The sequence below is a fragment of the Mastigoproctus giganteus genome, chromosome 11 (assembly GCF_048544385.1).
Source record: "Mastigoproctus giganteus isolate SK-2022 chromosome 11, ASM4854438v1, whole genome shotgun sequence".
NCBI lineage: Eukaryota > Metazoa > Arthropoda > Arachnida > Uropygi > Thelyphonidae > Mastigoproctus > Mastigoproctus giganteus.
The window spans coordinates 150749766-150776745 of NC_143585.1; the positions used below are offsets into that span (position 1 = coordinate 150749766).

Consider the following 26980-nt stretch of genomic DNA (forward strand, 5'->3'; position numbering starts at 1 on the left):
ATATGAAAATGGCAAACCATTTTCTGGAAAGTAAGTTATAATTAATTAATATTACATCTAGCAGCATATTCAATGCAGTTAATTTCGAAGCTGGTAAAGGAACAATTTAAAAGAAAGAAAATTGCTTTTTTCATTTCATATAAAAATTTGCAGCTATTACGATTAATGCGTTTTTAAATTTAATATATCATTGTTTTAATTACTGCTTCCTTTAATTCGTTGTTTTTTGCCAATTTTAAATTCAAAAGAGATTATTTTAATATAATTTAAAAGTAATGTAACATAATGATATTGTTTCAATTTAAAAAAATTAAATAAGTAACTACACTTGAATCAATTCATATTTTAAGAGCGAGAGACCAAAAAGCTTTCAATAAAGGAAACATATGCCACAGCCACAATAGATAACAAAACATTACATAGGTATGATAATTAAATTTGCAGTTACAACAGAATCAAAATTTATTAAACTACTTTCAAAGATATAGAAAAATACCTATATTTCCTTCAATGTGTACACTCTTGCATATCCCACTCTATCTTTACACATCAACTGCTAAATTAAACTAAATTTTAGTTTTCGGATCTCAGCTTATTAGATTCTGAAATCAATTAAAACAGTTTCCGTAGAATGAACAAAATTGCATCTCTGGCTTTTAGTTAATAGAGCTGCTGCTCTATAAAGCACGAATTAAGAACTAAAGAGATTAACACAATTTAATGGTGTTCATAACACATTTACAATTGCCTCTCCCACATACTGTATCAAGTTGAGCTGGTCAACTGCTTGGTCAATTGCTTTCTTGTGTCAATAGCCAGTGGACAAGGTTTAGGCATATTCCCGATGCAGACAATATGCCGTGGTCAACCTGTATTCTACTGTAAGCACCCTATTAGAGAATTAGGAAAGAGTGATTTTCCTTTATCCCGGAAATTAATCTGTTCTTTCGCAGAAATAAATCATCCACACTTTCAGTAAATTTCACCGGTCTCTGTTTACATGGTAGGTACAAGTAGGCCCTAGTTTGTATCAGGACATTAAAAAAAAAGAAATTGCTTTAAAAATTTGAGATTACAGAGGGCCCTGCGAGGCTCCTCTCTGGTGAAACTCGAGGCTAGCACGTATTCATAAGTACGTCCCTAATGTGAGGTGAAACCCAATAATCAGCACTCCGTTATGATCGAAATTTCAGCACACGTCAGCCCTGATCTGTTCGTAGGAAAGGCCATCTTGACTGAACATGTTTCATCTTTCCTCAGAAACAAAGGCAAACTTTTCTTGTAATTTAATATGTCAACAGAAGTTCTATATTGTGCATTTGAAACAATAAAAAAAAAAAAAGTTTAAATGCAATAATTGCAACACTTCCAAGCAATATTATGGAATAGTTCAGACAGAGTAACATTACTTTATGGCTGCAGATTGTGTCAGTCTTAGTTTTTGTAGGAAAAAAAAAAAAAAAAAAAAAGAATCAATCTTTTCCTTGCTCTTCAGCTTCTGACGCCCCTCTAAGAATGGTGCCATGTCAGTCTGTGCCTTAATCTGGCACTGTGTTTAGTCTTTCTCTTGTAATTGGTTGATTACCTACTCTTGCATTAAAATCACCTGCTATGATTGTACATTCATTTTTACCTAATTTTCCAAAACTCCCTGCAGTTCTACTTAAACGTGTTCTGTTTCTTCCTGTTTTCTTTTGGCTTGTGCATATGTTCCAATTATATTAAAATTATATCTGAGAATTTTAAGTTTAATTTGTATGATCCTTGATGAAATCCATGTGTAGCCTATGATTTTTTCTTCCACTCCTGCAGATGCTCAGTTATTGCTTAGTACTCCCGAATAAATCAGAGTAAAAAACAATGTAACATATCAGGAAGCCAAAAAAACAATACAACCACAACAAACAAATAAACCATTGCATGCACAAATAACATAAACTTATAGAACAATTGAAACACAGACAGAAGTAACGATACCACCAAAAACATCCATGTCAGATTGGGCATGTTCTCTACTCATTGATCCAAAACAAAAACCAGAACAGGCAATAAACATGCCCATCACAGTGCCACCAACTAGAGAAACCACCAAATCCACAAAACAAGATGGAACCACTGAAGTAAATGGAAATAAAATAGACACCATGGAAGTAGAAGAAAAGAATCAACCAGAAGAAGCAATATTAGAAATTTTTGCACAAGAAGAAAAGATGGATACCAGAAAACCATACTTCCCTAAAAAGGAGACAAAAACAGAAAACCACAACAACCTCAAGAAAACAAGCAGAAAGTTCCAATGTAAATTTTTACATTGAACCTGTAGAGGATTCTGCAGCAATTTCGAAGATATCTGTAATCTGTTAGCACAGTACAATCCGATTAGTCTATGTTTGCAAGAAACATATCTTAAACTACTGAATAACATATTACTAAAACACTATAATATATAAAGAAAAGACAAAATTACAAAGAGTACAGCACACAGTGGAGTAGCAATCCTAGTAAATTCCACTATATCCACCCAGCAGATTCCCTTGCAGGCTAATCTAGAGATTATAGCAGTAAACTTTCATGCAACAGTTGTCTCCATCTACCTACTGCCGAACCAAGATGTACGTTATACTGAACTAGAAGAACTAGTAGTTCAACTGCCACCTCACCTCCTTTCTGTATCATGGGAGATACGAATGGCCACAACCCCCCTATGGGGAAATGAAAACAGATAGAAGTGGTCAAATTCTAGAAAAACTACTTGATAAGCTAAACTTAACACTCTTAAATGGCGGGACACCCACATGTATACCTCTACCCACAAGAACTAGCATGGCAATAGACCTTTCTATATGCTCTCCATCAGTATACCCTCTCCTGGAGTGGGCAGTTCATAAACTTAAACATAAACATTATCCAGTAAAGATTACTTTGAAAGAACCGACTCTTTGTCAACCAGAAAGAACTCCAAAGTGGAGATCAAATAAGGCAAACTGGGCAAGATGCAAACAGCTGGCCATATTAGAAGAGCAACAAACAGGTGTCAATCGACTCTGCAGTGAAACATGTAACTGACAAATTCCTCCAGACTGCAAAATTTACAATGCCAAAAACTTCATAAAAATTTCCCATACATCCAAAGTCGTGGTGGAACCATGCATGTACCCCAGTGAAATGTGAGAAAATCAAGGCATGGAATATTTTCCGAAGACACCCTACCACAACCAACTTGATACAATTCAAAAAGACAAGGGCAAATGTCAAACGCATTACTAAGCTCAGTAAGAAACAATCTTGGATCCGTTTTGCATCTAGGAAAACAGACAGCCAGAAGGTTTGGGACAAAATAAATAAAATATACTACAAAAATCAAAGAATTTCCCCTCCTGTTATAAAATGGAATGGACAAGATATAGCTAAGTCTGAAGACATAGCAAATGCTCTTGGTAGAACCTTTGAAAAAATATCAGGTAGTAGCTCCTATGAACCAGCTTTACAAAAACATAAAGCATATGCAAAAACATAAATTGAATTTCTCCAGTAAAAGTAAAGAATCCTATAACCAGCTATTCACACTCAGAGAACTTCATAAAGCTATTTCACAGATGAAGCAAAGCACAGCAGGTCCACATGAAATATACATGATGGTGCAACAATTAGATGAGAAATCATTGATATCATTGCTCTTATATAAGAATAAACCTGGAAAATTCCTTTCCGAATCAATGGCATCAAGCAATAGTCTTAGAATTTCCAAAACCAGATAAAGATCCCATAAATCTGAATCGCTATTGCCCCATAGCCTTAACTGGTTGCCTTAGAAAAATACTTGAAAAAATGGTAAATGCCCGACTAATGTGGTTCTTAGAAACCACGTTAGTTGGGCATAACCTACTAAACTCAGCCCAATGTGGTTTCAGAAAAAACAGGTCCACTTTAGACTTAATGATATAAATGACTTTTATAAGAAAACAACACTTAGTAATAATATGTTTTGCTGTAGAAAAGGCATACGACACAGCATGGTGATGTGAAATACTTTAGGGACATTTTTAAATTTGGAATGAGAGGACATCTCCTAATATATATCAGAAATGTTTTTGCACCAATGAACTTTCCAAGTTAGGATATTAACTACACTATTGGAGGTCGTTGTACGAGGAATACCACAGGAATCAGCACCGATTGCTGATTCCTGTGGTATTCAGCACCGATTGCTGATTCCTGTGGTATTCAGCACCGATTGCTGATTCCTGCCCTGCTTTCCATAAAAATCAATTCAATAGCTAAACAAATACCGTAGATGTAGCACTTTATGTCAACGATTTCAGCATTTCTTGTCACTTGCAAAATATGCGAACAATAGAGCACCAACTGTAGTCAGCAATTAATAAAGTAATGGTATGGAGTCAAAACAATGGCTTTTGACTCTCTAAGCAAAAAGCAGTTAGAATACACTTTTGTCGGAAAAGAAACTTACACCTAGACCCAAAACCAAAGCTAGGAGAACAACTAATCCCAATAACATCCAGCACAACTTTTCTTGAATTAACCCTTGGATCATATAAAGTGTTTTTGAACACAGTGTCTAAAGAAATTAAATATTTTGAGAGTTATATCTGCAACAATGTGGAGAGCAGACAAGTACACTGTTACATCTGCATAGAACCTTGATAAGATCCAGAATTGATTACGGGGCACCAGTTTACACAGCTCTGCAAGACCAAGTGCATTAAGATGGTTAGACCCTGTACACAGTAATGCACTACGCATAGCCCTAGGAGGGTATCGTACTTCTGCCGCCCAAAGGCTCTGTGCTGAAGCCTACACCCAGACTAACCATCACTTCATCTCAGAATACAAGTACTACTTTTATCTTTTGCAGCTAAAATAAAGTGTATTCCAAATCATCCTGTGCACAAAACATTCTATGCACTAATGTAGGAAAATATGTATAGAATACATCCAACAGCAAACAAACCAGCAAACATATGCATCAAGGAGCTACTTCCAATTTGGTCTCTTGATTTCAATAAACTAGCTGTCATACAAAACACACCGGGACCTAAATTCAATATCACCAGTCTGTGATACCTACTTCCATACTTGAGGAAGACATTCCCTACCAGGAAACAGCTTCAGCAACTACATGCTGCCTATCTAGAGAAATATCCACAATATACACAAGTATATGCAGATGGATCGAAATGCGGCAGCACTTTTCTGTGATATTACTATAACCCAAGTTCTCCCACAGGTGTGTGTAGCATCTTTACAGCTGAACTGCAAACAGTGAAGTTAGCAATAGGTTGATTAATCCTAGGGGCTCACATGTGGTGAGTATGGGCTTGGCACACCCAGGATCCTGAGCTGGATATCATCATTATTTTTTTTTTTTTTGGTGATTCCCTCCTACTTCTCTCTCTCTCTCAGGGTACTCAAATTTTTTTTTGGCTGGTGCAGCATAAGCCTCAGGCTTTCCTTGCACCATATGGATAATAACAAAAGCGTATGAACCTAAATCTGTAGGCCCCTTATTTTTCTTTGTTTCGGATATTATAGAAACATCAACTTTTTGATAACTAATTCTTCTAATTTATTTGTCAATCCTCTTATATTCCATGTTGCAATATTCAATCACATTAGTTCTTTTTCCATTATCCAGGTTTTTTTACATTTAAGACAGTCCGATTATTCTTGAGAGTTTTTCAAGTAATGAAAGATTCACTAATGGGTTACTAGTCCATCAATAGTTAGTCTGGTGGTAGGTTTGCTACCCAAGTCTCCAGACAGACATTATGTAATTTAGAAAGACATTGTTTTTTTATAGTCATGAATAATTTGCATAGTGTGTGGCTCAGTAAGGTGGTATATTGATTTCTATTGGATACTCAGAATTTGCAATGCCAGGATCCCTATAATATCAAATATTCACCTGTGGTGACACTGTTCACAATAAAATATTAATGAAAAACATTTTGTTCTATTAATATTGTTGAGCAGTGTAGTATTCTTGGATCATTGCCATAAGCAATATATCTTTAATAAAAATTTTTATTTGCTCTTTTAGTTGGGTTAGGAAAAAACACCATCAGGTTATAGATTTTGTGGTAATTCCTCCTCGTGGCAGTGGAGATGACTTCCGTGGTATGACTGTCATTCCATATCTGCAAGATTTGCACTATGGAAAGGAAGAAGGAGAAGAAGAGTCAGAGGAATATATTACGGAACATGATCTTCAAGGTGAGTACAAGAATACTGTATTGAAAGAGAGAGAGAGAGAGAGAGAGAGAGTTTTTTGTATTTTTAGCAAAAAACATATTTTCTGCCTTTGAAAGAGCACATCTTTTATTATAATGTCTGTATGGAATTTTCTACAAAAAATTAAATCTTTTTCTAAGTGGTTCGAGAGATGTGAATTTTTCAGGGTTATTTGTGTGAGTGAGTGAGTTGGAGTAAAGATTTTAACTAATGATCTTGCTAATTTCTGATCAGGATGGTTCTTTCCGCTGACTATATGCGTGACTTGGTTATTTCCTTTATGAACCTTTAAATATCTAAATAACATTGGACTTTCTGGATTCTCTGGAAGATTTTGTCTGTTTTTGTGTCTATTTTTGTTTTGATTCAGTAGTGATTTTAATTTTGTTTTGATGATTTCTCTTCTTTCTGCTGATTTAATTTGTTGGGTCTCGATTAATTTTCCAATATGTGTTTTTTTCCTCCAGAAGAGCCAGAATATTGTTATTATAATCAGTAGTATTAATTACAATGCAACCTCAGTATAACATGGGTGAGCATAAGTATTAGTGACAAATGCAAAAAAGTAGACTCATATAGCAACAGCCAAAAAAAAAAAAAACCACAGTTAATTTAACCTATCCATCCCCTGCAATAGTTTGTCTAGTTCTTCCTTGAGTTTCTTCAGACTGTCCACTTCCACAACTTGTGATGGAAGCCTGTTCCAGCAATCACCCAGCCATTGACTGAAGGCAAACTTAGACACATCTGTTCTGCAACCATCCTTCCTCAATTTGAAGTTATGCTCGCTCATATGAAGAGTCAGGGCAAGAGGAAGAATCCCGTCAGCATTGAGTTTGCTCAAGCCATTCAAAGCCTTAAACACCTCAATCAGATCACTTCACAAGTGTGTGTGTGTGTGTGTGTGTGTGCGTGCGTGCGTGCACCTAATCTCCAGAGGCTGCAATTTGCAAAACTGAAGCCTTTCTTGGTAAGAGCACCCCTTTGCTAACTTGAATAATTTTCTTAACATGCTCGGTACTCATTCAAGTGGCTCTACATCCATCCTAAAATTAGGCCTCCAGACCTGTATGCAGTACTCAAGATGTGGCTTGACCTTTGCCTTATACAATGGTATAATCACATGATTATTCCTGCTAACAAAATTTCTGTACATTATTGATAAAACCTCTTGAGCTGTCCTGGCAGCCTGTCTGCATTGTTCGGAGAACTTCATATCTCACTGCACAATTACCCTCATTTCACTTTCTACTACCCTAAAGTTTAACATTGACAAGTGCAGTACCTTCCATTTGTCAATGTTAAATTTCAGTTGGCACTTCTCAGCCCATCTGCCAAATTTTACTTAGATTTTGTTGAAGCACTATATCTTCATTACTGTCATTAACCCCCATCCAACCTTTGTATTATCTGCAAACTTAGACATTAAGCCTGATATACCTTCATCAGTATCATTAATAAATACAGAAAACAACAATGGGCCCAGCACCAAATCCTGTGGGACTTCGTTATAAAATTAGTCCACAAAGAGCAGTATTCATTGATAACTCGGTCTTCTCCCACTCAATCATCCCTTTATATGCAGCAGTAACTTGTTCTCAATGCCACACTGCCCTAATTTGTACAGCAGTCTTTTATGCACAACAGTAACAAAAGCTTTCCTGAAATCCAAGTATATGATATCAAAATTATTTTTTGCATCCAGCTCCTTTGTTATTGCATTATAGTATCGAATCAGATTTGTCAAATAAGATCTCCTCTTAATAATTGCATTCCTGTCCAAATAGTCCTGCATCACTTCTTTAACAGAAGTTTTTCCCTGGAACAGAAGTTGAGCTAACAGGTCTGTAATTACATCACCTTTTGATCCCCCTTTGTGAATTCAATTCCAAGGGACCTCCCGTGACTCCAAAGATGATCACATAAGTTTTGCTAAGGGTTTGCTTACTTTGCTGCCTCCCTTAATATAATTGGATAGATCCCATCCATCCCAGCTGCTTTTTTATGTTTCTCTTCAACGTTTTCTCTTCCACTTTCGTATCTGTTATTACAAAATCATTTAGCTTCCTCTTAGAGTTTGATAAACTTCTGGCATCCACCTCTCTAAATTCCCCATGTGGAAATGTAGATGCAAAATACCTATTCAGTTTGTTAGCAACAACTTTAACACCTGCAAGCAAAATAAGATTAAACTTTTTTTCCAAATTTTTTCACATGAATACACAATAACTAAAAGACAACCTATTAACGAAGCATTTTTATATAAGAAATGTAATTTAACACTTTATTTTGCCATCTGTGGACGAAATGGTTTAAAAATTTTAAATGGCAAATACTATTTATAAAATTAACTTTTCTTTGATGTATTTTTTATCAAGGAACTGAACATCTACAGTAATTACTCTCAGAAAACTACTGTTGCTTATTAAACTTTAATTGTTCAATTGAAGGAATATACTTCAAAAGAATTGAAAAGAGTCAGAAGAGTTATTGGACGACCATGGCTCATCAGTGCTTGAGGTGAGCAAAGGCTCTCTTAGATGGTACGTGGCAACAGAAGGGCAACTGTGGTGCAACTCAGCAGTAATTGGAATGCTGGTGATGGGAGTAATGTGTTCACAACACACAGTACATAGAACGGTTCGCTGGTGACAGCGCCTACAATGGGCACACAAGCATTGAAACTCTTGAGTTATTGGAAGAAGGTCGTCTAGTCCGATGAATCACGTTTCCTGTTGTACCATGTGGATGGCCGGGTACATCTGTGTCATTTACCTGGGGAAGTAATAGCGCCTAGATGCACCATGAGACAAAAACCAGCCCGTGGCGGTGTCATGCTTTGGGCGATGTTCTGCGGATACCTTCTACCACCTACCTAAACATTATTGCTGACCAGGTACACCCTTTCATGGCAAAGGTCTTTCCCTCTGGCAGTGCTGTCTTTCAGCAGGATAATGCGCCATGCCACACTGCCCAGATTGTTCGAGACTGGTTCGCGGAACATGAAGACTTCCAGGTATTGCCCTGGCCTCCAAATTCCTCAGACATCAATCCTATCGAGCGTCTGTGGTTTGTGTTGGAACAGCAACTCCGATCTGGAGCGTCTCAACCATGGGCCTTACGGAAGTCAAAGGATCTGTTGGTTATATGTTGGTACCAGATACCACAAGACACATTTAGAAATCTTGTAGCATCCATGCTTCGCCGGGTGCGAGTTGTTTTGGCTGCACGTGGAGGACCAACATCATATTAGGTAGGTGGTCATAATGTTTTGACGGGTCAGTGTATATCATTCTGCAGTGATCCTTCCTCAATTTGAATTATGCCACATCACGTGCTCTGTGCAAGAGGAAGGATTTCATTCAGCATTGAGCTTACTCAATGAATTCACAGCCTTAAATACTGCCTAGTCACAAGATTCTGCAATTTCCAAAACTGAAGCCTTTCCTGATAAGAGTACCCTTTTATTCCCCTCACCAATCTTTTTGTTCTTCTATACACCCATTGCAACAGACCTACAGAATTCCTAAAATGAGGAACCTTCCAAACCAGTATACAGTAGTCAAAATATGGCCTAACCATTGCCTTATATAAAGGGATAATCTCCTGCCTATTCCTGCTGCAAAATTTGTGTATATCAATGACAGAGCTCTGTGAGCTTTCCTGGCAGCCTGTCTGCACTGTCAGAGAACTTCATATTTGACTGCACAATTACACCCAGGTCTTTTTCATTTTCCACTATCCTGAGAGTACCACATGGTGTATTAATCTGGGATTACTGCTACCCATATTGGGTACCTTGCATTTTTCAAACCTCAACTGCCATTTCTCAGTCCATCTGCCTAATTTTTCTAGATCTTGTTGAAGTTGCCTATAGTGATCACTATTATTAACCATCCTGGCAACTGTTGTATCATCTGCAAACTGAGACATTAGCATTAGCATTAGTAGAGGCATTTGATGCAAGAAAGCAAGCTTATGCAGCATCAGCCAAAAAAAAAAAAAAAAAAAAAACCCACTTCCACTTCACCCCTCTGTTCGTTCAAAATACCTGTCCAGCTGAGCCTTAAACTTATTTAGGCTATCAACCTCCACCACAAGGGATGGGAGTCTGTTCCACCAACCAACCACTCGCTGGCTAAAGGCAAATTTCCGCACGTCTATCCTACATCTGTCTTTCCTCAATTTGAATTTATGCCCTCTCAGGTGATTATTCTGAGCTAGAGGAAGAATCCCATCAGCATTGAGCATGCTCAAACCATTCAAGGCTTTATACACCTCTATCAGATCACCTCGCTGGTGCCTAGTCTCCAGACACTGTAATTTGCAAAACTTAAGCCTTTCTTCGTAAGAGCACCTGTTTGTTCCATTCACTAATCTTGTTGCCCTTCTCTGTACTCGTTCCAGCAGCTCTACATCCTTCTTGAAATGAGGCCTCCAGACCTGTATACAGTACTCTAGGTGTGGCCTGACCATTGCCTTATACAAGGGAATAATCATCTACTTATCCCTTCTGGAAAAAATTCCTGTATATCATTGACAATACTCCATGAGCTACTCTTGCAGCCCTTCCGCACTGCTCAGAGAACTTCATATCTGCCTGCACAACCACCCCCAAGTCCCTTTCATTCTCTACCACTGTCAGTGCAGTACAACAGAGTTGATACGTTGCTCTGGGGTTGCTGTTTCCCATGTGTAGTACTTTACATTTGTCAATGTTAAACTTCATTTGCCACCTCTCAGCCCATCTGCTCAACCTTTCCAGATCCTGTTGCAGCAGCATAGTGTCAGCAGTGTCCTTGACAACCCTGCCAACCTTTGTATCGTCTGCAAACTTGGACATTAAGCTTGATATACCATCATCAATATCATTTATAAATACAGAAAACAATAATGGACTCAACACTGAGCCCTGAGGTACTCCACTAATAATATTAGTCCACGACGAGCAGTGTCCATTGATTACCACTCTCTGTCTTCTCCCCCTCAACCACCCCTTTATCCATAGCACCAATTTGCCTCCAATGTCACACTGCTCCAATTTGTGTAGCAGTCTTCCATGTGCAACAGTATCAAAAGTCTTTCTAAGATCCAAGTATATAATATCAAAGCTATTCCCTGCATCCAGTTCTTTTGTGACTGCATCATAATATCCAATCAAATTGGTCAGGCAAGACTTCCCCTTAACAAAACCATGCTGTGTCCGAGCTATAACTGAAGTCTTGTCTAAATGATCCTGCAGTGCTTCTTTAACCAGTGCCTCCATTAATTTTCCTGGAACGGAAGTTAAGCTCACAGGTCTATAATTACTTGTGTCAGCCTTTGATCCTCCTTTGTGAATTGGGGTCACATTTGCACATTTCCAGTCTATGGGTACCTCCCCTGAGTCCAAGGAAGCTCTCATAATTATGGCTAAGGTTTTGCTTACTTCCTTTGCTGCCTCCTTTAATATAACTGGATAGATCCCATCCACCCCGGGGTGCCTTTCTTGTGTTTATCTTCAACAGTTTCTCCTCCACTTTATTCCCAGTTATTTCAAGATTTTGTACCTTACTGCTAGAGTTGAATACACCTCTGGCATTCCCCTCGCTGAATAACTCCTCATGTGTGAATGTCGATGCAAAATATTCATTTAGTTTGTTAGCTACCTGAGCAGGGCCATCAACAGTTGACCCATCAATATCAAGTGGACCAATCTGATTCATCCCCTTCCTTCTAGAGTTTACATAAGTAAAGAACTCTTTGCTGTTTTTCTTTGCATCCCTTGCCAAGGATTTCTCGTAATCTGCCTTCGCCTGCCTAATCTCCTTTGTAACTTGGTTGCATATCAACTTGTATCTATCATAGGCTTCTGTGTCATGTGTTAATTTTTAAGTATCCCATGCATTTTTCTTCTCTGCCATATGCCTCATTAGTTCATCTGACATCCATTTTGGCCTAAACCTTGAACAATATTTCTTAGTTGGTATGTAAAGCCTAGTAGCTTCCAAGATTAATTCTTTGAATGCTTCCCATTTTGAATTTGCTGTTGGTAACATCATCAGTTGGTCCCACTGTATAGAATTTAAATACTGTCTCAGTCCATCGTAGTCGCCTTTACGGAAGCAATAACCCTTCCCTTTACCCCTAATGGTAGTTACCTCTTTGAGTAAATCCCACTTCAGCACACTGTGATCACTGCCACCTAGTGGTTCATTTATCTGCAGATTCTTAATGCATGAAGAATCACTGCTGATAATCAAATCAAGAGTATTACTCCCTCTAGTTGTCTCCCGAACATGCTGATGTAGAAAACAATCATCCAATAAATCCACAAAAGCCCTGCTAGTGTGTGAGTGACCAGCCCCCAAATTCCAGTCAATATCTGGGAAATTAAAATCTCCCATTATAAGACTCTCTGATTTACTGGCCCACTCTATATCTCTGTACAGTTTCTTATTATACTCATCAGAGTCATTAGGCCTATAGCACACTCCTACTCTCAATTTTGATCTCCCAATGCTTATGTCACACCAAACTGACTCAACACTGCACTGTCCAGCGATGTCGACTGGCTTCAATTCCTTGGTTTTTATGTGTTTCTTAACTAATAGCATAACCCCTCCCCCCTTCCTATCCTGTCTATCCTTTCTGTAGACGTTGTACTCCCCAAATTCCAGTTCTGCATCCCTTATATCTGTGTGACACCACGTCTCTGATATCCCAACAATATCTGCCTTTGATGTTTTGAGCAATACCTCAAATTCATCAAATTTATTTACTAAACTCCTAGCATTGGTGTACACGCAAGTATACCTGCACCTGTTTCTATTCTTAGCTACCCTAACACAACCCATGTGTTTACTTGTACCGCAATGACTCCCAGCAGTCTCTGAAATATCATGCATCTTGTTTTTCAGGCTTCTGCTCATTCTAATAGAAGCAGTGCAAGAATCTCTTTCACCTCTGCCAGTGGCTACTGTCAATCTATTGGTCTTTGTCTCCCCCCAAGCTAGCAGTTTTCCGACCCACCTAACACTGCCTCGATAGCATCAGCAAATATTCTTGTACCCTTTCTATTTAAGTGTATCCCATCCCTGTAGAAGCAATCTCTCCTGTTAACAAGTACAGTCCAGACTGAAAAAAATTCTACCCCTTGAGCCTTGCACAATCTTTCCAGGGCCGAATTGATCGACAAGGCTCTCATCATATACTCCCTCCTATCGTGTCTGGGCAGAATTGCAGACACTTTCAAATTCAACCCTAATTCTCGGCTTTTGTTCAACAGTGACCTGTACTTGTTAAGTAATTCTGCCGGTCTCCTACTCTTAATATCATTAGTGCCAACGTGTACAACTATATCACCTTTTGTGCCCTTAAAAGATGATAGTCGCTCTACAACGTCATCAACCTTTGCCCCTGGCAGACATACCCTGGTCCTTTTCCACCTATCCTTTTTACAAAGCATGTTCCCCGTTTCCCTGACAATAGAGTCACCAACAACTACTAGTTCCTTCGGAACCAGCGCATTCTGCCTTGGGGGTTGCCTCTGTGTCACGTGATGCCCAAGTGCAAGCTCTGGCGTTGATGTGGGCAGCTGAGAGCTTGATGGGCCCCTCAATTTAGTTTCTTCGAGGGCATCCACCCTGTCCTTCAAGCTCTCATATAAGCCCCCAAGAATGCTGAGTTGTTGCCTGATATCGATACACTCCTTGCATCTCGCGCACACACAAAGACATCCCCCATGGCAGTATCATGTCCTGTACCCGATTACTCTGCAAACATGAAGCAAACAGTGCATTTTATAAGGCTGTGAGTCAGAGGACAACTGCCCCCTCAGTTCTACTCTGAGCCACAGCACTTCCATTAGCTTGAGCCTTTTGCTTTCCTGCTCTTGTTGAGTCATGATTCTATTAATTAATTATGTTATGTTATTAATTATGTTAAATATAATTAATTATATTACGTTTGTAATCTAAGTTGTTATATGTATTTATTAAAAGTACAATTTAACTGCTAATGAAGTTCAAATAACGCTATCTAGTACGGTATATAACTTTCGTATCACAAAGGCAGGAAAGTTACGAACGGTAATCTACGGACACTTAAGTATTAATTAACTTTCAAATCTCGCTGTCTCAATTCAGAATAAACTAACGATCCTTACTACGTCTATAAGCTACTTACAGAAATAATTCAATGTAAAAAAATATTCAATCAAGCGGCTAAATATGGCTAAAGAACTTCTCATTCAGCGGAGTTGCAAATACGTGGATTCCCTTACCGATACTTTTATGCAATTACAAGGCCGAGTAAAGATCCTGATATACCTTCATCAATATCATGAATAAATATATAAATTAACAATGGACACAGCACTGCACCCTGGGGGATTCTAATAATATCATTAGCCCAGGAAGACTGGTGTCCATTGGTAACCATTCTCTATCTTCTCCTACTCAACCATTACTTTATCCATAGCAGCAACTTGCCCTTAATACCATATTGCTCCAGTTTATACAGCATTATTTACAATAGTATCAAAAGCTTTATTGAAATCAAAGTATATGATATCAAAATTATTTTTATTTATTTTTTTTTTTGCATCCAGGTCTTTTGTTATGCATCATAGTATCCAATCAGATATTTTGATGCAGTAACAAATTGATGCTGTGCCTACAGTATAATGATGGTCCTGGTTTTGCTACTTTAACCAATTACTCCATTATTTCTCCTTGAACAGAAGTTAAGCTCTAGTTGTTCTTTGTTTATCTAGATTATCTAGTTCTTACTTGATTATCTAGTTCTTACATGATTGCCCCATAACAAATCCTTACTGTGACTGCACTATAACTGCATTCCTGTCTAGGTGGTGTTTCATTACTTCTTTAACCAGTGATACCATTATTTTTCTTTGAACAGAGCTAACAGGTCTGTAATTACTAATTTCTTTTTCTGATTCCCCTTTGTGAATTGGGGATACATTTCACTTCTTCAGTCCATAGGGACCACCCCTGAATCCAAGGATGCCCTCATAATTGTGGCTAAATCTTTGCTTACCTTGTTTGCTGCATCCTTTAATGTAACTGGATAAATCCCATCCACCCCAGGAACCTTTTTTTAAGTTTAGTTTCAACAATTTCTCTTCCACTTTAATCTCAGTTATCACAAAATCATTCAACGCCCTTTCACTATTTGACTCACCTCTGGCTTCCCCATCCCTAAAAAATTGTTCATTCATTTGTGACTTGATTATTGGTGATCTTGAAATTGGTGATCTTACCTTCCCTTCTGTGAAGAAAGTGAAGATGTTCCCTTCTGTTTGATAATCCCCTCGACATTCCCTTCTGTGAAGAAAGTGAGGATGTTCCCTTCTGTTTGATAATCCCCTCGACATTCCCTTCTGTGAAGAAAGTGAGGATGTTCCCTTCTGTTTAAAAATCCCCTCGACGTGAGCACCACTACATGGTGAAGGGACTTTTCAGTGACACTACTGGTCCTTCAGATTAGCATCACTTGTATGTAATGCCCACTGCCTAGGTCCAGACTAATATTGTAGGAATCCAACATGTTTGCCATGTGCTGTGATCTGTCAAAACTCAGAGAGGGGATTCAAGTGGTTGAGGGGTTCAACTTCAACACATCTCTTTTGGCTCCTGCTTCAACAAGTCAGGTACTTCTGGGATGGCCCACTCAGGATCACTCAGCTAGCAGGTTCTCCTGCAAAGGTGAACAGTATCAATGTCCCTTCCCTTGTGATCTTAGGGACAGGATTCAGGCTGGCTGGTGTGATGTCTGGGTAGCTCTGGCATCCCACTCACAAGTGTATTTATTGCTTCCCGGTTAGTAGTAGTAGTGGTGGCATGTGATGCAGGAAAGCAAGTGTATGAGCTTATGCAGCATCAGCCAAAAAAAAAAAAAATTACAAAACAATTCTCTCTAAATGTTTGTCCAGTTCCTCTTTAAATTTATTTAACCTATCAACTTCCACAACGACAGATGGAAGTTTGTTCTAGCAATTAACCACCCGCAGGCTAATGGCAAATTTTCACACATCTTCTACATCTGTCTTTCCTTAATTTGAATTTATGCCCCCTTAGGTTCGTAATCTGAACAAGTGGAAGAATTCCGTCAGAATTCAGCGTGCTCAACCCATTAAAGGCCTTATACACCTCAATCAGATCACCTCGCTGGTGCCTAGTCTCCAGCCACTGCAATTTGAAGAACTTGCAGTGGCTGGAGGAATTTTATACAGGAATTTTTCTAGCAGGGATAAGGAGGTGATTATTCCCTTGTATAAGGCAATGGTTAGGCCACATCTTGAGTACTGTATACAGGTCTGGAGGCCTCATTTCAAGAAGGATGTAGAGCTGCTGGAACGGGTACAGAGAAGGGCAACAAGATTAGTGAATGGAACAAAGGGTTGCTCTTACGAAGAAAGGCTTAAGTTTTGCAAATTACAGAGTCTGGAGACTAGGCACCGGCGAGGTGATCTGATAGAGGTGTATAAGGCTTTGAATGGTTTGAGCATGCTCAATGCCAATGGGATTCTTCATCTTGCTCAGAATAATCACCTCAGAGGGCATAAATTCAAATTGAGGAAGGATGGATGTCGGATAGATGTGCGGAAATTTGCCTTTGGCCAGCGGGTGGTTGGTTGGTGGAACCGACTTCCATCACTTGTTGTTGAAGTTGATAGCCTAAACAAATTTAAAGCTCAACTGGACAGGTATTTCGAACGAACGGCGGGGTGAAATGGGACTGGTTTTTTTTTTTTTTTTTTTTTTTTTTTTGGCTGATACTGATTAAGCTTGCTTTCTTGCATCGTATGCCTCTACTAATGCTAATACTAATACTTAAGCCTCTCTTGGTCAGAGGATCCCTTCATTCCCCTCACCAATCTTTTTGCCCTTCTCTGTACACGTTCAAGCAAATCTACATCCTTCCTAAAATGAGGCCTCCAGACCTGTAGGCAATACTCAAGGTATGGCCTGACCATTGCCTTATACAGAGGGACAATCACCTCCTTTTCCCTGCTAGCAAAATTCCTATATATCATTGACAAAACCCCATGCCCTGGCAGCATGTCTGCATTGCTCAGAAAACTTCATATTTGACTTCACAATTACTCCCAGGTCTTTTTTATTTTCTACCACCTTAAGTGTAGTACCACATAGTTGGTACATTTCTCTGGGGTTACTTCTACCCATATGCAGTACTTTGCATTTGTCAAGGATAAACTTCAGTTGCCACTTCTCAGCCAATCTGCCCAAATTTTCTAGATCCTGTTGCAGTAGCACACTGCATTACTGTCATTAACAACCCTGCCAACCTTTGTATCATCTGCAAACTTCAACACTTAGCCTGATATACCTTCATCAATATCATTGATAAATATACAAAACAACAGTGGACCCAACACCGAAGCCTGTGGGACTCCACTAATAACATTAGTCCACAAAGAGCAGTACCCATTGATTACCACACTCTGTCTTCTCCCACTCAACCATCCTTTTATCCATTGTAGCAATTTATCCTTAATACCATTCTGCTCCAATTTGTACGGTAGTCTTCCATGTGCAACAGTGTCAAAATCTTTCCTGAAATCCAAGTATATGATATTAAAATTATTTTTTGCATCCAGTTCCTTTGTAACCACATCATAATAACCAATCAAATTTGTCAGACAAGACTTTCCTTTAACAAACCCATGCTGTGTCTGAATTATTGCTGCAGTCTTGTCTAGATGATCTTGCAATGCATCTTGAACCAGTGACTCCATTATTTTACCCGGAACAGAAGTTAAACTAACTCATGTCACACTTCGATCCCCCTTTGTGAATTGGGGATACATTTGCACATCTCCAGTCCGTGGGGACCTCCCCTGAGTCCAAGGATGCTCTCATAATTTTGGCTAAGGGTTTGCTTACTTCCTTTGCCGCCTCCTTTAATATAACTGGATAGATCCCATCCACCCCAGGTGCTGTTCTTATGTTTAACTTCAACAATTTCTCCTCCACTTTGCTCTCAGTTATTACAAAATCATTTATGTACCATGCTAAAATTTGATAACCTTTTGGCATTTTCAAACCTTAATAACTCATGTGTGAATGTAGATGCAAAATACTCATTGTTTGTTTGCTGTCTGAGCAGGATCATCAACAGTCGGACCATCGATATCATGTGGACCAATCAGATTCATCCCCTTCCATTTAGAGTTTATGTAAGTAAAGAAATCCTTGCTGTTTTTCTGAGCATCCTTTGCCAAAGATTTCTCGTAATCTGCCTTCGCCTGCCTAACCTCCTTTGTGACTTGATTACAGACTAGCTTATATCTGCCATAGGCTTCCTGTGTCACCTGATAATTTATATGCATCCCATGCATTTTTCTTCTCTGTCAAGAGTCTTATTAGTTCATTTGATAACCATTTAGGTCTAAACCTTGAACAATATTTCTTAATAGGTATGAAACTTTTAGTAGCTTCACCGATTAATTCCTTGAATGCTTCCCACTTAGAATTTTCTGTTGGTAACATCATCATCATCAGTTGATCCCACTGTACAAAATTTAAAAACTCTCTGAGACCACTGTACTCACCTTTATGGAAGCAAAAACCCTTTCCTTTACTCCTGATGGGAATAATATCTTTAAATAAATCCCACATCAGTACACTGTGATCACTGCTGCCTAGTAGTTAGCATTAGCATAGAGGCATATGATACAAGAAAGCAAGCTTATGCAGCATCAGCCAAAAAAAAAAAAACCCTTCCACTTCATCCCTCCGTTCTTCCGAAATACCTGTCCAGCTGAGCCTTAAATTTATTTAGGCTATCAACTTCCACAACAAGGAATGGAAGTCTGTTCCACCAACCACTACCCACTCCTTTATCTGCAAATTCTTAATACACAAATGATCACTGCTGATAACCAGATCAAGAGTATTACCCTCTCTGGTTGCCTCTCCCTCAAATGGGTGATGACTGGTTGCTTTTGAGGACCGATCCGGTTTGGCTGGTTGCATTGTGCTTTTTTGAGATTCACATTGTCACGATCTTCTCTTTGTGTGGAGGCATCTTGGGACCGCAGTCCGTTTACCTTAAAGTTTGCAATGCCGCCTGACTTGTCAGACACTTCACTACATTGTGAATTTGGTATCAGGTTAAATTGTGAGATAGGTGAGCTGGTCTGATGACTGGTTGAACGGTTAGAGCTTGAAGCATGAGGTTTGGGTGTAGGTAATCTGCTAGCTCATTTTTTCCTTTTGATCGCTAGGAGCTGTTGTGATTTTAGTCCTTGCAACTGGTGGTGCACTAGTAAGCCTTGATTAGTAAGCATGAGCTCTAGTTTGTTCTGCAAGGATGACAGCTGTTTTTGAAAATCCATAGTTTTTCAAATCTCATTTTTGATTGTTATCTGCTCTACATAAACTGAGTTGATTTTTTTTAAAGATAGCCTCGTATTCATCATTATGTAAGGCAGAAGCACTTTTTTAAAGTTTATTGGTGTGATTGTTCAAAATGACATTAAAATCGATTGAGTTTTTGTTCTAACAAGAGAGGAACATTAGTGTCACTCACCTTAAGAATTTAAATGTATTTAAACTACCCATTTCATGAGTCTGTGGTTTATAGGTGTTTATAGATGGCGAAGCTGTTTACAAAAACAGGCAAGTTTGCTTTTCATCTTTATGGATGCATATTAAGTGTGATCTTAAGAAGTCATGACAAGTTATGACCTGTTATTTTTGTAGGCCATACAATACTTCAGAGCTAAGCTTTGTCTGAGAAAATTAAAAAAAAAAAAAAAAAAAAACTGATAACCAAATGTTTAGTTTCAACAGAGGGAAGGAGGGTGGAGTTTGTAAATGGATTAAGAATGTACTACTTTTGTAATTGACATAAGAGCATTCATGTAGAAACCACTTGCATATAATGAAGCTTAATTTGAGTTATACAGCGTTATTAATTTCAACAAAATTTGGAGCTGTTTCTTACATTCTTTTCTAAAAATGGTCACTTTTTAAAATATTTTGTACAAGATTATTCAGTTAAAAACGGAATCCAATTTGCAATATAGTAATTTTTATTTGAAATAATAAATGCAAAATTTAAAACTGATTAATTTTGTGACCTTGCTTTTTTGCTGAATCTCAATTCTTCAGAGTTGCATTACCAGTAGTAATGCAACTCCCTGAAGAATATGTTTGTCAATGGTATGAATGCAATGACCATCAATCAATCTTATTACCAAATATTTCTTCACATAGCAAAAATGATTTAGATGCGAGGAGGTAATTATCACATTGAGTACAGAGAAGGGCAACAAGTGTGGTGAGGGGGAATGAAGGAGTTCTGTTACCAAGAAAGGCTTAAGTTCTGCAAATTACAGCTTGTGGAGACTAGGCACCAGTGAGATAATGTGATTGAGGTGTATAAGGCCTTGAATTGGTTGAGCAGACTCAATGCTGATGGGAGTCTTCCTCTTATTCAGATTAACGAACCTGAGGGGGGCATAAACTCAAATTGAAAAAAAGACAGTTGTAGAATAGATGTGCAGAAATTTGCTTTTAGCCAGCGGATGTTGATTGCCCATCTGTGGTTGTGGACGTTGATAGCTTATATAAATTTGGGGAAGAACTGGACAAACCTTTAGAGTGAATGGATGTGTGAAAGTTTTTTTTTTTTTTGCTCATGCTGTCTAAACTTGCTTTTTTGCATCATATGTGTTTACTAATGCTAATATGCACCATAGGCTTCTATATCACCTGATAATTTTTATGCATCCCATGCAGTTTTCTTCTCTGCCATGAGTCTCATTATTTCAACTGACATCCATTTAGGCCTATCCTTGAATAGTATCTCTTAGTTAGTTGAAAAGCCTAATAGCTTACAACGTTAATTCCATGAATGCTTCCCATTTAGAATTTGCTGTTAGTAACATCATTAATTGGTCCCACTGTATAGAATTTAAAAACTGTCCAAGACCACCATAGTCACCTTCATACCAGCTAAGAAATACTGTTCAAGGTTTAGGCCTAAATGGATGTCAGATGAACTAATGAGATTTGTGGCAGAGAATCAAAAATGCATGGGACACATAAATTATCAGAAGACACAGATGCTTATGGTAAATATAAGATAGTCTGTAATCAAGTCACAAAGGACGTTAGACAGGCAAAGGCAGATTACAGAAAATCTTTGGCAAAGGATGCAAAGAAAATCAGTAAAGACTTCTTTACTTATTTAAGCTATAGAAGGAAGGGGATGAATTAGATTGGCCCACTTGATATTGATGGTTTGATGTTTGAGGATTCTGCTCAGGTAGCTGACAAACTGAGTATTTGCCTCTACATTCACACATGAGGAATTCTGTAGGGAAGTGAGGGCAGACGCTTATCAAACTCTAACAGGAAGTTAAATGATTTTGTTATAACTGAAAGCAAAATGGAGGAGAAATTGCTGAAGTTAAACGTAAGGAAGGCACTTGGGATGGACTGGATCTATCCAGTTTTATTAACGGAGGCAGCAGCTGAAGTCAGCAGGCAATGATTATAAGGGTATCCTTGGATTCATGGGAGGATCTCATGTACTGGAGATGTGCAAATATATTCCTAATTCACAAAGGAGATCAAAAGGTGACACAAGTCCTCTCAGTTTAACTTCTGTTTCGGGGAAAATAATGGAGGCACTGGTTAAAGAAGCATGCCGGATCATCTGGCTAAACTCTAGATCTTAGGTACAAGTTGTTGCTGCGGAGTGGGCTTGATCTTAAACAGAGATATTGTATGGTCAAGTTCTGTGATTGGGTGATTATTGTGAATGCCTTCACTATCGTCAGTCTTAGTTAAGGTGTTTAACTCCCCCCCCACCTTACTATTTATAGAGGAAATTGAGTTCCCTATTTAAAAACAGCAGTAGTTTTTACGCAACTTCGGGAGGGATTTAAGCAAAAAACGTAGTTATTTTTGAAAATTTTAAATTATTTTTGCTTATTTTAATTCCGTATTGCTGTTTCTCTTTATCTTTATTTTTAGACTTCGATGTATTACGATATTTTTGGCATGTTACAAGTGTAGCTTTAGAGGCAAGTGGGCGGGGAAAGCAGTGAGCAGCATCTGCCAATCAGATTCCACTCACTGCTTTCAATGAGGCAATGACTCTTATTGATAAGAGAAATTGAAAGAAGTTAATTTAGAGGGTAACAAGAGAGTGAGTTTGCTAGATAAATTTGTGCAAACATTTTCTGCTGTAACCCCAAGTACAGTGGAATATGAGCATGGTAACAGTATTAAAAGTTCAGGAAAGACAGATAGAGTAAGTACATGGTCCTGGTGGTAGAAACACCTTTATTTGGTGAGATTATTTGTAATGGTCGTTTCAAATCAATCACTCCTAAGAAATTGGATTCAAATGTAATTATTTTAAGAACATCAAAAAATTGTTAACTTAAGACAAGTAATGAGGTTAGAGGAGCAGTAGCTGAAACTATTAAATTTGAATTTAAAATAGTCGAAATAGTCTCTTTGACTTGCAAGAAATTGAGGAGTTGTTTGGGAAACAAATTCTAGTGAGGATATGGTGAATATAGTTCAGACACAGCATAGGTTTATTAAGGGGAAGTCTTGTCTGACCAATTTGATTGGTTACTATGATGTGGTCACAAAGGAACTGGATGTAAAGAATAATTTTGATATCATATACTTGGATCTTAGGAAAGCTTTTGATACTGTTGCACATGGAAGGCTGCTGCATAAATTGGAGTGGTGTGGCACTGGGGGCAAATTTCTGCTATGGATAAAGGGATGGTTGAGTGGGAGAAGACAGAGAGTGGTAATCAATGGACACTGCTCTTTGTGGACAAATATTATTAGTGGAGTCCATCAAGGTTCAGTGTTGGGTCCATTGTTGTTTTCTGTATTTATAAATGATATTGATGATGGTATATCAAGCTTAATGTCCAGGTTTGCAGATGATACGAAGGTTGCCAGAGTTATTAATGACACCAATGACAGTACACTGCTGCAACGATCTAGAAAAGTTGAGCAGATGGGCTGAGAGGTGGTAACTGAAGTTTAACATTGACAAATGTAAAGTACTGCATATGGGTAGCAGTAACCCCAGAGTAACATATCAACTGTGTGGTACTACACTGAGGGTGGTAGAGAATGAAAGGACCTGGGGTAATTGTGCAGTCGGATATGAAATTTTCTGAGCAGTGCAGACGAACTCCAAGAGTAGCTCATGGTGTCTTGTCAATGATGTATAGGAATTTTTTTAGCAGGGAAAAGGAGATGATTATCTCCTTGTATAAGGCAATGGTCAGGCCACATCTTGAGTACTATATACAGGTCTGGAGGCCTCATTTTAGGAAGTATGTAGAGCTGCTGGAACGAGCAGAGATGGGCAACAAGATTAATGAATGGAACAAAGGGCTGCTTTTACGAAGAAAGGCTTGAGTTTTGCAAATTACAGTGTCTGGAGACTAGGCACCTGCGAGGTGATCTGATTGGAGTGTATAAGGCCTTGAATGGTTTATCATGCTCAATGCTGATGAGGGGACATAAATTCAAATTGAGGAAAGACAGTTGTAGAATAGATGTGCAGAAATTTGCCTTTAGTCAGTGGGTGGTTAATTGCTGGAACAAACTTCGATCTGTCATAGAAGTTGACAGCTTAAATAAATTCAAGGCAGAACTAGACAAACATTTCGAGGCAGTGGATGGGTGAAATGGGAAGTTGTTTTTTTTTTTTTTTTGTCGATGATGTATAAGTTTGCTTTCTTGCATCATATGCCTCTGCTAATGCTAATCACCAGTTCATTACAGGAAGATAGTGTCTTAAAATTCTGATTGGATACTATGAAGTAGTAACAAAGGAACTGGAGGCAAACAATAATTCTGAAATTGTATACAGCAGGCCCCCGTTATAACGTGGTTCGCTATACGCTGATTCGCTATAACGCTGTTCTTATATTATAACCCGTATCTGACTATAACGCTGTCGCAGATCACTATAACGCTCTTTTACAGATTACATTTTTGACATATTAACAAAATCGTTTCATTTGATGGAGTCGATTAGCTTGAAAATGAATAGCAAAACAGCATTAAAACGTTTCCCACGCCGACTTGAGAAATTTTCCCACGCTCAGTGAAATTTTCTTGCACGCTAATTTAGTTTCAGTACAGTGACTTGTTACGTAGTTCCTAGATCAACATTTTAAAAAATGATCAAGTATATTGCTTGTAATATTTGCGTTATATGCATTTATCTGAAGTCTAGTCATCACTCAGTAGAGTATTAGACATCGTGCGTAACGGAAAGTTTACTTGAACATTGTATCATAATTAATTCAACCAACGCAGTTACATTTTCGAAGAGCTAATAATGACTGATAGGAATGAAAAAGCAACAACGTCTGGGCGCAGTACGAAGACTATAAATGTAAGAAAAAGACTGAATTTGAAAATTAAATTAGACGTTTTGAAGCAAATCGATTTCGGTCAACGACAAACGGATGTGTGCCATAATTTAGGACTTGCAACTTTAACTGTAAGAACAATTATAAAAAAATAAAGAATTAATTTTTGCAGCGGGAAAGATAGCTGTTCCACTGCAAGCAACTTTCTCATGTATCTTTTGTAAATATGTTTTGTAAACCCCTGGCACCACCATGCCGTGACGGGACTAATTGTATGTCTATCATTGCTGCAATTAAAGATTCTATTCTATTCTATAGGACTAGGCCCGCTATTAGGATTGAAATGGAAGACTAATTTTATTGAAGATTATATTCCAATGCAGAATTGAATTAAGTTAAATATTAAAAAAAGAGAGAGAGAGAGAGAAAGAGATTAGCCAATATGATGATCTGAAGAAAAGTCGCCTAAAAAAAAAAAAAAAAAAAAATGTGGAACCATTTAAAACTGGTAAGGGCTGGTTGAATAGATTTAAAATCCAGGGAGAAGCCGCTAGTGCAGATCAAGGAGCCGAAACTTTCAAAAAAGAACTTGTTAAAATTATTGAAGAGGGGTATTATGGGTTATACTTCTCAACAAGTTTTTAACATAGCTGAAGCAGGACTTTTGTAGAAACGAATGCCTAAAAGGAGTTTCATATTGAAAGAAGAAAAAAACATGCCAGGTTTCAAAGCGGCGAAGGATCGGTTGACTTTATTGTTGGTTGTAACGCTGCGGGGGATTTAAAATTAATACCCCTTTTAGTTTATTTGGAAGTGGGCCAAAGTCCAACTCAAAATCCACACATTTTTCATGATTAAATTCATTATTTTAATTGGAATTTTAAATTTACTTTTGATACACAAGTAGTTACCACATAATTATACGTATGCAAGCAGAATATTTTATATGTGCAAATATTTGAATATTAAATATTTTGACCTACATTTGTGCATCTTTTCATTACTGTTTATTATTCATTAGGAAATATCCTATGGCACCGACTGCAGCTCATAAATACATATGTTACCTTATGGGAAAGCGGCGCTCGCTTAGCGCGGATTCACTTAGCGCTCTGTTTTTCCGGAACGAATGATCAGCATTAAGCGGGGGTCACCTGTATTTAGATTTAGATTCAGCAAAGCATTTGATCCTGTTCCACATGAAAGACAAATTAGAGCAGTGTAGCTATAGATGCAAGTTACTGTTTTATAAAGGGATATTTGAGCGGCAGAAGGCAGACAGTGGTCATTAATGGGCATTGCTATTCTTGGATAAATGTTATTAGTGCAGTCCCTCGGGATTCAGTGCTGGCCTCTTTATTGTTTTTAATATTTATTTATGATACTGATGAAGACATGTCGTTTAAAATCAAAGTTTGCATATGATAAAAAAGTTGGCAGGGTGGTTAATCACCTGGGTTAATTGAATAGTCAGTAAGCACCAGTCTGAAACAAAGTTTTCTGAGCAGTGTACACCAGGTGCTAGGGCAGTTCATTCAGAGCCATGCCAACCCAGTGGTGCAAATGGTGTACTTCACTACAGTGGCAAAATCTAAAAGGTGGCATGGCAATTATTATATATATATTTTTTTCTATTTGTACGTATAAATATTTATTACATTTTATAATGTTGTAACTGTTTAATATTTACTAATATAAAAACAGTATATTTTAATTTATGGTTCAGTTTATTTCCAGCAAACATTTTAATGAGTAATAATTAAAACATAAAACTCAAATTTTATCCATATAAATGCTAATTGTAAATGAAAATTAGTTCTAAAAATTATATAACTTTTATTTTCATTAAAAAGGGGTGCAAAAAAATGTTTGTGCCATCAGCAATACACCCTGGACAGCTCTGAGCTCATGTGGTTCTGTCAATGAGGCAGTGTTAGGTGGGTCGGAAAACTGCTAGCTTGGGGGGATACAAGGACTAATAGATTAACAGTAGCCACTGGCAGAGGTGAAAGTGATTCTTGCATGTATACTTGCGTGTACACCAATGCTAGGAGTTTGGTAAATAAATGTGATGAATTTGAGGTATTGCTCAAAGCATCAAAGGCTGATATTGTTGGGATATCAGAGACATGGTGTCACACAGGAATGCAGAACTGGAATTTGAGGAGTACAACGTCTACAGAAAGGATAGGAAGGGAGGAGGGGTTATGCTATTAGTTAAGAAACACATAAAATCCAAGAAAGTGAAGCCAGGTGACATAAGCATTGGGAGATCAAAATTGAGAGTAGGAGCATGCTATAGGCCTAATGATTCTGATGAGTATAATA

The 26980-nt window shown here is 38.0% G+C and overlaps 1 protein-coding gene across 1 annotated transcript in view; it reads left to right on the forward strand.

Annotated features, from left to right (window-relative positions):
* LOC150078514 (serine/threonine-protein kinase STK11-like) overlaps nucleotides 1-26980 on the forward strand; it is a 272273-nt gene that overhangs the window by 213031 nt on the left and 32262 nt on the right. Inside the window, exon 7 of the mRNA XM_090385158.1 lies at nucleotides 6062-6234. Coding sequence (XP_090241284.1) covers nucleotides 6062-6234 — 173 coding nt within the window. The remainder of the gene's footprint in view (nucleotides 1-6061; nucleotides 6235-26980) is intronic.